The sequence below is a fragment of the Galeopterus variegatus genome, unplaced genomic scaffold, assembly GCF_000696425.1.
Source record: "Galeopterus variegatus unplaced genomic scaffold, G_variegatus-3.0.2 Scaffold6329, whole genome shotgun sequence".
NCBI lineage: Eukaryota > Metazoa > Chordata > Mammalia > Dermoptera > Cynocephalidae > Galeopterus > Galeopterus variegatus.
Window position 1 is genome coordinate 84,727 of NW_007732440.1, and position 16,162 is coordinate 100,888.

A 16,162-nucleotide genomic window follows, 5' to 3' on the forward strand; every position below is an offset into this window, starting at 1 on the left:
GGTGTTCGGAGACAAATAAAAGAACATTTAGAAATTGAAAATATGATAGCAGATATATAAAAATTCAATAGAAGAAAAAGAAGTTAAGGCTGAAGATGTACCTTACAAAACAGAACAAAATGACAAATAGGAAAATAGAAGAGAAAGTTGGAAAAATAAAAAAACCAAACCTTTAAGGTCTAAAGTCTAATAGGGTTTCCAAAAGAAGAGAAAAGAAGAAATGGTACGAAGAAAGTCACTAACAAAACAAATAAGAAAAATTAAATGACACCAGCTTCCAGATGAAGAAGGCCTAGCACAATGGACAAAAATGCTATAACAGAAGAGAAAGAGATACAGAGATAGAGATAGAGATAGAGATGATAGAGAGAGAGTGCGCGTGAGCACATGCACGAGAGAGCCCACACAAGAGAGAGAGGAAGGAGGCGGGAACAGGAGGGGAGAGGAAGGAAGGAGAGAGGAGAAAGCAAAACCCATAATAACATACAAAAAAAATGTCTTACTTGATTTCTGACATGGACAGAACCTTTTCCCAGATCGAGGACATTCTCCACAAGAACCAACATGGCAAACTTGTTCACATGTATGATTACCACATGGCAGTGTTTTTCCACATACCTAAAATAAAATGCAATAAGCACTAGTAAAGGATTTAAAAGTTAGCAAAAAAGACTTTGTACAAGGCATAATCCATTTTTCAATCACAACTTCTTTATGTTCCCTCATACAGTTTATATATGTTTATATCTTACATAGGTGTCATATATGTATACACACACATGTATACATATATATGTATACACACATATATCTCCTATGCAAATAGTATATTTTAAAAATATAATACAGGAAAAAAAGTACATATAGTTTCATATGGCCATCCACCAAAGACTGCGACACAGTACTAAAATCATGCCAATTCTAGAACAAGCAACTACAAAATCAATCCTACTTTCTCAATTAGATTAACTCAAGAAGGGGGAGGGGTGTTGACTGAAGAGAGGGTAAAGACAGGAAGGGAGAGGCAGCTAGCAAGATTCAGTTACTTTGAAAAAATTTTTCCTCCAATAATTAAAATATTAAATTGAAATGTAGTTTCCTAATACATGACATAATAATTCATCTGAGTTGCTATTCTTCCTCACCCTTTATCCAATTAAACTTAATTAGCACTTCTGCCTTCTAGTTTTTTACTGTTTCCATATTCTTTAATACCCACCCCTCAAAATGCATATACATACTTGATCACAGTGCCACAGTGGACTTGCACAACTTCTTTCAGCTACTTTTTTGCCACAAACACACTTTTGTCTGCTAACTCTTGGACAGGGCTGACAACTTCCTAAAACCAGAATAATAAATTAGCACATAAACATTATAGAAGCAAGACAGATTGCTCTGACTTTTGCTTAAAATCAGAATACTTAATGGGTATGGTTTTTACCTGCATGACAAGGATTTCCGCACTTATGTTGTCCACAAAGCAACTTCCGCCCACATGTCAACTGACAGGACCATTCCTTGGCACTGCACCTACGAGGAATAGGTTTTGCTTTCTTACAGTAACAAGTAGTAGTGACCATCTTTGGACAAGGAGGGCAGGGACCTAGGATCCAATGAAAGGGGAAAAATCAGAAGTCAGAAATCAAAACTTTCAATTCCTACGCCTATCAGTAATTTCTAGAGCTTCCTTTACTGATACTTTAAAATGCAATCCCTTTCAATATTTGAATGTTTAAGTTCAACAGCAAACTTAAGTTCTAAATTAAACTTTCACAATTTTTTTTGCCTCAACATAAAAAGAAATAACCACCCACAAATGATTAATAATGTAATATATAACTCACCGGGATGACAGAGGAGTAAACACTTATGGCCACAAGAAGGTTTAAATTCTCTCTCACATACTTGGCCACACGAATGAGGCACAAGCCACGGATCTAAAGGTGGATCTTCTACTTTTCCACAGTAGCAATAGTACCTACTAGGTGTTTCAGATCGTTTATATTCAAACCTACATTTTGGACTACAAAGAAGAATGACACTATTAAAGTTAATTTCATCTTCAAAAGCAACATGAGACAGGAATATATTTAGTAACAGCATATACTCTGTTCAATCAGTTTTATGTTGAGGAACTCTCTGCTCCATCTTCATATTAATAAAAACCAAGATCTTACTAAAATCTATTTCAACCATCTAGAACAGCTCTGTACAATATAATTTCCTGAGATGACAGATCTGTTTGATACCTGCACTTTCCAATACACTAGCCATTAGCCACATACAGCTAGTGAGCACTTGAAATGTGGCTAATGTTCACCACTGAGGAAGGAACAGAATTTTCTATTTTATAATTTTTTTAAAATTTAAGTAGCCACATGTGACTAATTGCTATGTATTAAACAGCACATATCTAGAATACAGCCACAAAAGGAAAGCACCATTAGCTTGCTACTAACCACTTGAACTTTATTCTTGAGGTACTAATGCTGATTTTTATAAAGCTGGATTTTTTTTTAAAGCTTGGTTATGCGGTTTGCTTGTATATTAGCAACAGCAAACAGAAAAGGGAAATTGGGTTATAGGTGGGCAACACAGCAGCAAGAAACATGACTAAAATTTAGAATTAAGGAGGAAAAAACCTGAAACAAAGAATTTCACAGTTCTCAACATCTAATACAAAACAGATATATTTCAAATGTGCCCACATCAAAGAAAAGTTCAAATATTGTTTCATATTTTCTGCTAAAGCAGATAGATTTTTAACCTACCACATTAAAATAAGGAAATGCTGGTACTAGAAATATTAACCTTCAGCTATCAAAAATTCATTTGTAGATAATCATAGATAACTTCATTCTCAAAAGATGCTCAAACCCTACTATCTAAACAAATGAGTACAGTTAATATTCTATACTAGCACAACAGTTTCACATCACTTAAATTTTTTTTGTATCAGATACAATATATTTCCATTGTCATGAGAATATGTCCTGTTTCCAAATAAACGCCACACAAATATTCAAAATAAGCAAAAGATATCTGTTCCTGTAATTAAAAATTTAAAAAATACTATGTCTCATCTGGAATAAATAATTGGCATTTTTGTTAGAAGAGTTAAATTTTCAGGCCGGCCCCGTGGCACACTCGAGAGAGAGTGGCACTAGGAGCGCAGCAGCGCTCCCGCCGCAGGTTCAGATCCTATATAGGGGTGGCCGGTGCGCTCACTGGCTGAGCGCGGTATGGGCAACACCAAGCCAGGGGTTGCGATCCCCTTACCGGTCACCAAAAGGACAAAAAAAAGAAGAGTTAAATTTTCCTTTACTAAAGGAAAATCCTTTAAACTAGTGTGGAGAGAGATGAGTACTTTTAATAAACTTAGATATGGATGGCTAATAGGCAACTCACCACACCTTAACACTGCCCATAATCACAGAGACTGAGCGGTTGCATTGAGACCAATACGTGCAAATGTATGAGTTTTATTTAAAATAACAGAATGCCAACACTGAAATGTAATTATGCTTTATATTCTTCATAAACAAGCAATATCTTAGTAAAAACATCTATTTTAAATTTTTTATTTCCATAAAATAACTAATTTAAAATCATTAACATTTGTTACCAAGTTCTAGCTCTATCCTGACAATGATTAAACAAAATGGGTTCTCAACCAGAATAGCCTTTTTGTGAAATGCAAAGGATACTGCACAGTTGATTAAATTTTTGTTCCTTTTAGATTTAGAAGAGTAACAGTTTATTATTCTCTTAACTGGTACTTTCCTCTCCTATAGCAAAATGACTACTTAAAATAGAAGTGAGAAGAGCAAGGGTGAGAAAAAGCATATATGATTTTCAAATCTCTTTAACAAATCAGAATATCTGGTTTAATTCTGTACTTATTAAACACTAAAATCCCTCTAACACAAATAAATACTAAACAGTAGCAAATTGAAAACAGTTGAAATTTTAAACTGTTTCAGAGAACCATGCACTCAATGAAGAGAAAATAAATAATATCTCTAAAAGCAATATCATAAAACAGAACTCAGTTGGAAGAATACAAAAAGCACTGAATTTAGAAGTCAGAAATCCTAGGTTTCAAATCCCGGGTCTACCACTTAAGAGTAAGAGGAGCCTGAACACATCATTCCCTTTAACTAACCTCAATATCTCCATTGCTAACAGAAGAATAAAATCTCTCACACATCACTGAAAATCATGTTTACAAAGTAACTAGCATGTCTAAAATGTTTTTAAAAACTACACTATCACAATTTTACAAATGTATTAGTATTTATGGAAGTAGGGAGGTCTGACATGGATCCAGGTTTTGTCAGGCCTGAATCAACTTGGGGGCCTCTGTTAGATAAAGAACACAAAATTATAAATATAAAATTAGTTACAAAAGTCACAAAATGTGAACGTACAGAGCCCCTAAAGCTTATGCTTTGTTACCTTGACAGGAAATTTATCCCTCTGGGCTGCTAGTATGGATAAATTTTTTATTTTCTATATTTAGCAGAGATATAAAATTTCTACTCCCCAACACTTTTTGGAAATGTAACAGAAGTTCAGGATCAAATAATCATCAATAATACGCAAAACTAGGGCCGGCCCATGGTTCTCACACTTGGGAGAGTGTGGTGCTGATAACATCAAGGCTACGGGTTTGAATCCCTATATAGGGATGGCTGGTTGGCTCAATTGAGAGAGCGTGGTGCTGACGACACCAAGTCAAGGGTTAAGATCCCCTTACCGGTCATCTTTTGAAAAAAAAAATAATATGCAAAACTAATAAAATAAACGTAGAAAAATTAATGACATTAGATAACATATACCTGCAGTTTTGAGATTTCAAGGATAAAACTGGGAAGCCTATGATCAAAATGTTAGAAAACAGTTTTGGACAATGTGATACTAATGTATACTAACAGGAATTCCAGAAAAGAAGTACTAGAACTATGAACGAGTCTCAGTCCTAAAGAAAAGAAATGAAAATCCCTTAAAAGGATAAATAAGGAGTTGTTTTGCAAGGGAAAAAATAAAGTCTGAATGATGTATTAGTTACTGAAAAGAACCAGCGGTCATACAAATTGGGAAAAAAAAAAAAAAAAAGCTATTACCAAGGTCCGATATCCTTATAAACTGAAGGTCAAACATGGATAATGAAACCAAAAGAAAAGTAACTTATGATCTACAAGTTTCATTTATTCTACAACTTAATAATCCAACTAAATAGAAAACATTACCAAGGCCAGGGATAATCTCTCTTTCCAAAATCATCATCCGTCAGAGAAGATATAAGAAATTGGCTGTCTTTAGCCCATTTCTGGATACAGGGCATGTGAAATATACAGAAACATCCTGAACAGCTCCAAACCTAAGACAAAGGTCAGAAATAAACATGTATGCAATGATTTTTTCTTTGTTAATCCATAATACTTTAAAATGAGCATCACATTAAACTATTTTTAAGAGCCAACTAAGGATTAAAGGAAAAAATCTTTCCTTCCAGAATAATAGAAGAAATGCTCTTTCAAATATGTTATAAAAATGTATTTAAGTGTAGAAGACTTCAAGGAAAAATATTATTAAAAAACCAGATTAATTCAGCTAGAAATAACTACTGCTAACATTCTGGACATCTCCAATTTCTTTTTATATATTTTTCATACTTTTTAAAAATGAGGTCCTACTGTACTGACAGACATATAACTTTATAGTCTTTTTTTTTTTTTTTCCTTTTTGTCTTTTTTCGTGTCCGGCAACGGATTGCAACCCTCAGTGTAGCGCCCGTACCAGACCGGGACCGGCAACGGGATCGCAACCCTCGGTGCTGCGCCCGCACCTCGCTCAGCCAGTGAGCGGGAACCGGTCTGTATGTGGGATCCGAACCCTTGACGGGAGCACCGCCGCGCTCCCAAGTGGCGCACTGTAGCAGTGCGCCACCTGGCCGGCCCTATAGTCTTTTTTTAAACATAGTATAAGCATTTACCCTTATCAAATTTGTTCATACAACGTATTTTAACTGTATGATATATCACGTAGATTTATGTACCATAATTTATTTAACCAATTTCTCATTGTTGGACATTAATATTAATCCCATTATAAATAACACTACAAAGGAATCCTTAAGCACAAATATGTACATATATCTTCATCTAGCCCTTTTGTTATATAAAATCTGTTAGTCTAGCACTTAGTACAAATTTCTAAAAATTAAGTGAACAAAAATTGAGAATACATACAATATAAAAGTTTAAGGAATAACATTAAATTAATTTTTAAAACCTGCCAACATTTTGATATAACTAACAAAAGTCAGTTCTCCTCTCCTTATAACATTTTCAACTGTTTGATAAAATCAGACATGTAGCATACTGCATAAGCTGGTAACAGCATTGAAAAAAACAAAAACAAAAACCACCTCTTAGTTTGGGTTCCGCCAAAGCAGTGCTGAGATAAGAACTTGGCTGCAGGAGTGAGGGGAAAAGATGAGGAAGTAGAAATGCTAATAAATGGTATATAGTTGAGCTGATTACCACTAGGGGCCACAGAAGTTCAATCCTGCAGGGGACCCTCTGAAAAACTATGTAAAACACACCTTGGACATAACAGAGAGGAGGCCGGGTAATTTATTCACCAATTCCCTGTGGTGGCATGTTGCCCCAAGGGGCCTTAACTCTCCAGTGCTTCTCCACTATACCTGTGTACTGGCTGAGTCAGTTCCCAAGGAGAAAATCTTAAGGCGGTAGGAGAGAGGGAGCCCTACACAGCAAGTGTTTACAATGGGACTGTACCCACATACAGAGAGATGATTCATCCATTGCAGTTGAAATCAAAGTAGGCCAACCAGATGTGACTCTGGGCACCAAAGACATCTGCTACACTATCCTACCCAACCTGAGCATGTTAAATTTCTGATCACTCTACATGACCAACCCACCTCATCTAGCCTGATTTTCTTTCTCTAGGCAATGTTGCTATAATAGCAATAGATTAATGGATTAATTGATTAATTTAATGGATTAAAATTGACTCTAACATATTCAGTCATCATCACTTCTTCTTAATTGCTTCATTAATGCCCCGTTAAATTTACACATTGAGAACTTCACCTTTAGGTCATAGCTCCTCTAAGGACATGAGTTATGTCTGAATCCCTCTCTCTCTCCAATGACCCTTGCCACTCCGCACATTGCCCTTCAACACAGGAGACACTGACTAATAAAGCTTAAGAGTCACTGCCAAGTTATACTTCCTTGAAGGGAGGAACCATATCTATCTTTTTTCCAAACCCAATGAAAGTAATGAAATATAGTACATTTGAAGATTTCATATATGTTGTAATCTAAAATACAGATGCTAAAAATGATTTGTTAAGTCAGCATATACATTAAAACTGAAGATATTTGCTAATAATAGAGATAATTTTTTAAAAATTACAGATTTATAAAATGAAGATAAAATCAAATACAAAATTCTCAAATGAAGCATTTTTAAACAAAAATAAGCAAAAGAATAATAAATAGTTAGGCATTATAAATAAGATATTTGGGGGAGATACATTAATACAGATAAGGAGAAAAACTTACTGCTTGGTTTCTCTTCACTGAAGCAATACAAATTAAGCATGTCATAGCCCCTGCTTGAAAAGCTTCATTTACATACTGTTTTGTTCGCTCTAATTCACGTATATCACCATCTTGAAATTTAAAAATTGAAAATCTTGTGTTAAGCAGTATCTGAAAATAACACAAACTTGCTGACAGCACCACATTATATAAGAACTGACTAGCAATATCAGTTGTTCAAAATATAGCTGAAAAACAAAGCTTTTTTTTTAAAAAAAAAGTAACCAATGAGCTGTCAAGAGGTCACAAAGTTCACGTATTAAATCTTCCGTACTTAGTTCAAAAACAGTACCTTACCTCTCTCTCAGCACTCTCAGCATATACCTGCTTTTTTTGCTGTTACAGTCCTTAACAAATTTGGTGGCAGCAGAGCCATAAGCAAGAGCAGCAAGATGTAAACTAATAAGGGAAACCATACCAAAAGAACTGTGAAAGGAACTGTAAAGTCAAAACTAAGTAGAACCGTGTAGCATAAACATAAGCTCGGATGTGTGAGGGTGTGCCTTTCTAGCACATAGCATATTCTTAATAAAAACTTGTTGAATAAGAAGACTCTGAGGTCATTACAGTACAATAACCACGCTTCATTAAATCATGTTCACTATTTCTGCTTAAAAAGGTAGCATAAACATTTTAGAACAAAATTATCAGACTAGATTTTCTTTAAGCAATTGAGTACTTATTTGCTAGGCACTGTACTATTAGTATTTCAGTAGGATTAACTATTAATGAACTACTAATGAACTAGTTTGTTAACTAATTAATAGAGAACTATTATTATCTTCATTTTGCAGATGAGAAAACTGAGAACAATTAAGTAACTTCAGTTTGACTACAAAGTAAGGCCTCTTAATCCCTATGGTATGCTACAGTAAGGGATTACTGCAGGAAGGTACAAGAAATGACAGGTAACACAAAAATGAAAAACAGTACAAGTACCCCATCATACAAACAACTCCAAAAGGGCAGTAATCTGAGTCATATTAGTATAAGAAAAATAAGCCTACGTGCCTTTAGTACAATAAAGATTACTCAACAGAGGTTTACTGAGTCTCCAAGAAAAGTAGATTAACAACATAAACTACAATAAGTATAGACTTTACCATGGCAATAACATCATTCAACCCAAAATTTAAGTTGCCAAAAACTAAAAGTAAATAAGACAATTGAATAATTCTTTACTTTCAAAAATCATCTAAGTAAACACAACACTTACAAAATCTTACCCTATCAAAATGTAAACATAAATGTAATTTAGGATATTAAAAAAATACATCTAAAAGCACTCTCAAAACTATAAAATATTATAAAATTATTAAAGACAATTGCTTTTAGATAAACACTGAAGTTTTTAAAACATCCTTAAGAGCAGAATTAATAATCATATTCTGTGTGCTTATTTACTTCTCAACACAGCTGGCTTTAACAAACATATAACACTTAAATTTCATCTAATTTAAAAGCTAATTCATATAAAATTTAAGAACAATGGGCTGGCCAGTCAGCTCAATTGATTAGAGAATGATGCTGATAACACCAAGGTCCAGGGTTCCATCCCTGTACTGGTAAACTGCCAAAGAAAAAAAAAATTAAGAATAAGACAGAATAGGCTTTTACAAAATAAAATCTATTTATAAAATGTCTGTTAAGATTTGAAACATGTATTAGAGTTTGGCTTCAGCAATAAAGTGTACTGCCCAGCATGTCACAGTGAATAGCATGGCATTTGCAGGCATACATTTTAAAAAGATCACTCTGGCAACTGATGAAAAATGAGGATGAGGAAGTCAAGACTGAAAGCAGAAAGTACCAACTAAGAAGCACTAAAGCAGATAAAGCAACGAACAACCTTGAGCAGGTTACTTCATATATCTGTTTGCTTATCTGCAAAACAGCAATGAAGTTATCTACCTCACAGTTATTACATGGGTTTAATCCACATACTAAACAGCTGTAAAGGCCTGAACTAGGCAATGATAGTATGTACAGAGAGGAAGGGTAAATTTAAGAAATTTAGGAAGTAAATCAGAGGAGGACTTGGTTACAATTAGACTGTCACTTTTAAAAGCTGATGTTCGCGTCAGGATTCAGAAGGAAAGATTGCTGTGTTTGATGAGCTGACATGGGTAGAGGGGAGAGTAGTAGTCAATGACAACACTCATGCCATGCATGTGCCATCCCTGTTCCCAAATTTCCAGCTTGGAAGGGAAACTGGGAAAACTGTATTGCTACTGAGATAAAGAAAACAAGAGAAGAAATAAATCATCTTTCAACACAAGTTTGATGTGTCCATGGCCAGCAAGATATAAATATTCATCAGGAAGTTGGCCATGCAAGTTTAAAATGTGACAGAAATATCACAAAAGTACAAAAGCAGTGCTCACATAAAAATGAACTCCTTTGGTAAAGTCCTGGTGTTCAATTCACTAACATGAAATGGGAAGCATCTTATCACTCTGGAATTTATTGTTCTTAAATCAAGTGATCAGATTTCCTTACTTTGGTAGAGGCAAAGTACAGACCATAAAGGAATAAGAATCAAAATATTAACTGATTTGACACAAAACAGCTTAAGAATTATCTTAATACTTTAAGATTAAAAATTAATACTTTAAGGTTAAAAATTAATAAAACTTACAAATTATAAATGTTTTCTAAACAGTAGAGAGATATACTACTGAGTTACATTACTGTATTTCCTATTTAAAAATAAAATATGGGGGCTGGCCAAGTTAGCTCAATCAGTAGAGTGTCGTGCTAGTAACAAAAAGCTGAAGGGTTTAGATCCCCATACGAGCCAGCTAAAAAATAAATAAATAAAAATAAAATCTGCCTCTATCAAGATTGGTTTACATGAGGTCTTCTTGCAGCAAGATACTTCTCAAGATTACATACTATGAAGTCCTCTAAGAGCAAGAAACCCCCTAACCTTAAAATTACTTTTTGTCAAATTTTACCTGGCTGAGCTAGACTTCTAAGCCAAACTTCCTTATCTATTTCCTCAGAAGATACGATAAATTTCTTAGAAACCTAAGAAATAATCACATCAGTATACTCAGGCAACTACCTAATCACCAAGGTCATGGGGTGGCAGGGGAAGGAGCAAAATACATAAATCATTCTGCCTGAAGACCTAACTCTCATACTCTCGAATTGCCTTTATTCCACCTCATGCTCAAACTCTGCTGTGCTTCTGATTCTGCTGTACTAACAGTCCTGAATTCCAACATCACTGGCTTTATAATAACTAAGGAACACATCAGTAGGGAGGAGAAGAAGAGAGCTGATGTGGTCTTATGATGTTAGGCCGTATGATCATGGGAAAACAGGATAAAGAAGAAACAGATAATCTTTTTAAAAGACAGGAAAAAAGAGAAGAGCTATGGTAGAAAATCTCTAACAATAAAGCTCACAAAATATATTAAACATTATAGCACATACTGTATGACAGGCACTACTGTAAGCACTATAGTGCTTACACATTGTGATTCATTTTATCCTAACAACTCTAGGGTATTTTCTATCATTCTAGAGTATTTTCTATCATTACACCCATTCTACAAAAGAAGAAACAGAGACCATGAGGTGTGAAATAATATGTCAAATGTCTTATAGCCAAGTAGCAGAGCCAAAATACAAACCTTGGCAGTCTGGCTCAAGAGTCTGTATTCTTAACCACTGTATATGCTGCCTTTTCCCTATAAACAAGTACAAAAGCAGCAGTCTAACCTACCTCAGAATTTTTCTGCTTTTACACAGAAAACGCAAAAAGCCCAGTAATGGTTTAAAAGCTAAGTAAACTAGGTTTAAACCCACCTCTGCCATTTAGTAATTGTGTTAACTCTAAGAAAATCATTTCCTCTCTGTAGAGTTGTTTCCTGGAAAATTTCTAAGGTTTCTGCTAGTTCCAATAGGATACTAAAGTAAGAAAAAGAACTGAAAAAGAGTATAAATACATAGTGCTATTATAAGGGTATATAATACATATCTACAAATATATTGATAAATGTTGATATTACATACAAGAATGTTTCTAACAATTAAAGTATAAAATACAGAAAGTTTAAGAATATTCACATTTAAAATAATCTACTTTTACACTTAATACTAAGTCATGCACAGCAGCATCACTTGGCCCTCTCTCTCACAAACAAACGTGGCTTTAAGAGCAACCCAGATATACATAACAGACATTATGAATGTACATGTCAAACCTAAAAAGATTTAATTTTTTTAAAAAGTATGAAAAACAGATGTTGTGAATAAGATAAAATAAGAAATAAAGTCAAAAAATAAAATGGGAATCAAAATACATTAGACATGATGAAAAAAAGAAAAAAAATGAAGACTAGATTGAAAGGGGTATCCAAAGTCCTCTAGTCCAATCAAATCACAACAAGGAGCAACTTGCCTTGGCTCATGTCTCAGGGAGCTTTGGTAGCACCCTCCCAGCATTCTACTGAAATGCCAATTAAACACGTGGAGAACTCCTAGGGCTGTAAAAGAGCCACTGCCATTCTACTTGCTTTACAGAAAGGTTAGTGTTACACAACATGTAATTCAAATAGCAAAATGTACAAAAATTCAAGTCTATGACACAAAATGCTCAAACTACTCCATACAGAGTAAAGGTATTAACCAAAAATGTCAGGAACATACTTTCACTGATGTCAAAAAGTCAAAATTTAAAAGATCAGTACCTGTCTGAGTAGTGTATGTTATAAATGTGTTAGCAACTATTTTTCCCTGTTTGCCTTCAAAATCTTCATCTCCTTCTTCTTCAGATGAAGAGCTAAAGTGTTCTTCAACAAGTTTTTTGGCTGCAGCTTGATTAGCCTTCTTGATTTCCTCAAATTTCCTCTGAGACATTAGCTCTGTAGAAAAGGAGAAAAAAAAAAGCTTCATTTCCACAAAACAGTCTCTCACAAAGCAAAGCCTTATGTACTAATATATAAGTTTTAAACATGCATTTCAAAGTCACCTTTGGAACATTCAATCTTACTATAATCCATTAGAAAAAGTATTTTCAAATTTCTTGACACACAAAGAGAATACCACAACAAAAACTTTCACTTTTGTAAGTATCCTGCTAAATGCAGTAATTGTTACAGAAATAAAGTGAAAAATCAAGAAAAATATTATAAAGGTATGATAAAAGTATCATAAAGCTGGTGATCAACCTCAAAATAAGGACTTCAACGAAAATTAAAATGGGGTGCACCCATTGGGAGCACATAGAAATCAGGGGAGGTTGAGTGCTTCTTCAAACTACCCTCTTCTGAACTCTAACCCAGCCCACCAAAGAGTCTGCACAGACAGTATTCACTGTGCATCCACTACATTTATAATCTGCTGTTTAGAAAGCTCAAGAACTTTTTGCCTTTATTATAGACTTTTGACATTTTTGCAGTTACAAAAAAATAAATATAACAATACACAAAATGTTAACATGGAAAACATGTTTTAGGTGGTGTATTTGTACTTAATGATGTTTTATCTTTTTTTCCCCTCATGAAATGTTTTCCAGTTTCCTGTTACAGCCAGTTTGGTTGGGGCTTATCAACAAAAACTAATTATTTCAAGTAAAATTGAAAGAAAGTGTATATGTTGCTTAGCTAGGAATCTTTGAGTACTGGGGAAAAAGTAATGGCTATAAGATATATGACTCAAAACTTGTACAGTAAGATACAATAAATATCATTAACCTATGGGAAATTAGCAATTAAAGATACATAAAGAAAAAAGGATGAAGTGGACAGATATAATGAAAATGTTTATAACCTGATAAATGTATTTACTTAAGATTATCTCACGGAAGATTAAAAATAAGTTGTCAAAGCACCCTTCTCACACTATTTCTTACAGTCAAATCTCAATTATCCGGGTAGAGAATGCTCACTTTCCTTCTATTCACAAAATCCAAGAAAGTTTACCGAAACTGTTGTTCATAGTTCTCCAAATTGTATACTTCACCATCACCACCATCATAAACTCAGTAACTGCAAGCTAACAGGATACCACTTAAATTTAAAACCAGACTAGGAGAAAAAACACTCATAAGCTCAATTTTGTTCTCACGCTCCACTAAAACAGTCTTGGATGAAGAATACTGATATATCCGAAGAGGCAATACCAGATACGTCCGTGAACGGCTATGAAATCTGTGAATTGGAACCACAGTGAAGAAAGGCATCACAAGCTCAAGTGCTTACAGGGCACTGACAAGTAAAGTCAATAAACGAATGCAATCTGGTAAAGACGGCAAATGACAACTGGCCCCAGAAATAGGAGACACAATCTGAGATGGACTGCCCAAGCCCAATTTAAATGAGATTTCTGTGACTTAGCTCAGCTAACTGTTGCCATGCACAAAAATACTAAAGCCACAAGATCTTATTTTACAAAAAGTTAACCAGATTTTTACGAGATTTTTAAATAAACAAACAAATATTGGCAACCAGTTCAGATTTAAAGCACTGCGATAATCAAACAACACTATAGACTAAACCAGACCTCGGGGCCACAATTTACAACTTACAGTCCAGGGATTCAGGTAGCAAAAAAGAGTGAAGTTTCCAGAGTACTAGACAGAGAAGGAACTAAGGTAATACCAATTAAAGTTAAAACGGAAGAGGTGTGATGGGAATCCGCCTACGATGCCGAAAAGAACAGCTGTCTAAAAGGTTTGGGAAGAACGCCCAATAATAAACTGCCGAAGGCGGGGAGGAGTGAACAGGAGCGAGCGAGGGCGGAGGCCGTCCTGACTAGGAAAGTGCCTCCGAAGGCACCAGGTGGGATCGAGAAGAGAGGCCATTCCCACCACCGGCCACGGAAGGCTGCAGTGCTTCAGTTCCCGCGGATCCCGCTGTGCCCGGTACCTGCAGCCGCACTGGTCGCGGCACCTCCCGGGCTGGGGTCAGAGTGACCGGCATCCACCGGCCCCTTCTCTCGCCCTCCTCCGGCGCCGCGGAAATGGACTCCATTTCCTGAGGAGGGTACTGCAGCGGCCCGTCCTCGGGCTCGGCCCCGGCCACCGGCCACCTGACGCCAGGAAGCTTCCATCCCTGCAGATGGGGGGAAAAAAGGAGTGGAAGGAGCGTGAGGGCGGCGGTTACCAGGGCGGACGAGAAGGGCAGAGGGGAGAGCCGGTGTGAGGGGCTGAGTGAGCAGGGCTTCTACAGGGCGGGGAGCGGGATGGAGCAGGTCGCGGCCCTGTCTCTCCCGGAGGGCGGGTCCACGCTAAGTCCGAGCTTTGGAGCTGGACCAAAGTGAGAGAAGACTAGGCAGAGAAATGGCCCGCAGGGGAAGGGGCACCCAGCGCCGGAGAGGAGAGCCGGGGAGAAGGAAAGCTCCTCCTCAGACTCAACGGGAGCACGGCAAAGGTGGGAAAGCAGCAAACTGACCCCGCGGCTCCCGCCGGGAACCAACTGCAGTAACGTGCCCCACCGCAAGCTACGTCTCCTTACGGACGGCGCCCGCCCCCAGTAACTACAACTCCCAGAAGTCCGCCTGCGGCCCGCAGATGCGTGGCAGCACCGGCCTCTTTCTTATCCGGAAGAGTCAGTGGAGCGGGCGGGGACCTCCGAGCGCATGTGCCGACCTATACTGGCCTTCGGGAACTACAACTCCCGGCGTGCTCTGGGGCTTGTAGGCGGGGACGGCCAAACGGACGCGTGGTAGGGAGGTAGGTGGGCTCGGAGCTGCTCTTGACCCCGCAATTTGCTGTTGCTTCACCCTGCTGGGTGTTAGGATTACGTCAGAGTAGCCCGAGTTGGCTCTTGGCCACGTTTAGCCCTGCCTTGGGGTTTGCAGGTGGCTCAACGATTTTCACGAACGGGAAAAGCGCTTAGAATGAGAACACTTCGAGGTTGGCCACTGTGAAGAGGAAGAGCTGAGGGAGCAGTTGCAGGAAAGTGGCTCGAATAGGGAAAGCGCCCTTCTGAGTTGCTAGAGCGATGTAGAAAGTAAATCTAAAGCCTATTATTGTCATGGTCCTTTGTAGTTTACAATTAGCTTTCCCTGGAGCGGTCTGATTTTTACCTTCACGACAGGTACCTAAAGTAGATTTTATTAACGAAAATAACTGAGAGCCAGGACCTAAGTCTTGACTTTGTTGAGTTTTCCAATAAGATATAGATAGATTTTTTAAAAATTCATTTTAGGGACTGTCTAGGATTGAGAAATGTATTGATTGCTGTTTGCGTTGTACAATCTTTATACAACCCTTCAACTTAATTAATTCCATACACTAATCATAAAGAGTATTTAGATAACATTTACTAAGTGCCAGGCACTGTTCAAAGTGTTTTACATATATGTATTGTTAAAGAAAAATGAGCTACAATAAAATTTTAAGGAGTTTGAGTAAAAAGCAATTTATGAATTTGGGGACACCAGACCAACAGAGATTCCGTGTTCAAATGACAAATATCAGAGGCAAATATTTACTGAGAAAATGCGGAAGCAAAATAAAGAAATTTGATTGGTATGCAGTTACATAATTGTTTTTGCGGGGGGGG

The 16,162-nt window shown here is 36.7% G+C and overlaps 1 protein-coding gene across 2 annotated transcripts in view; it reads right to left on the reverse strand.

Annotated features, from left to right (window-relative positions):
- The window catches only part of NFXL1 (nuclear transcription factor, X-box binding-like 1), a 62,837-nt gene extending 47,874 nt beyond the window's left edge, over window positions 1-14,963 (reverse strand). For both annotated transcript variants that reach the window (XM_008590723.1, XM_008590722.1), the window contains exons 1-8: window positions 14,759-14,963; window positions 12,344-12,517; window positions 7,605-7,714; window positions 5,256-5,386; window positions 1,848-2,026; window positions 1,445-1,606; window positions 1,242-1,342; window positions 504-618 (exon numbers count right to left, since the gene is read on the reverse strand). In XM_008590723.1, coding sequence (XP_008588945.1) covers window positions 504-618; window positions 1,242-1,342; window positions 1,445-1,606; window positions 1,848-2,026; window positions 5,256-5,386; window positions 7,605-7,714; window positions 12,344-12,512 — 967 coding nt within the window. In that variant the 5' untranslated portion in view covers window positions 12,513-12,517; window positions 14,759-14,963. The remainder of the gene's footprint in view (window positions 1-503; window positions 619-1,241; window positions 1,343-1,444; window positions 1,607-1,847; window positions 2,027-5,255; window positions 5,387-7,604; window positions 7,715-12,343; window positions 12,518-14,758) is intronic.
- Window positions 14,964-16,162: the final 1,199 nt, after the last annotated feature.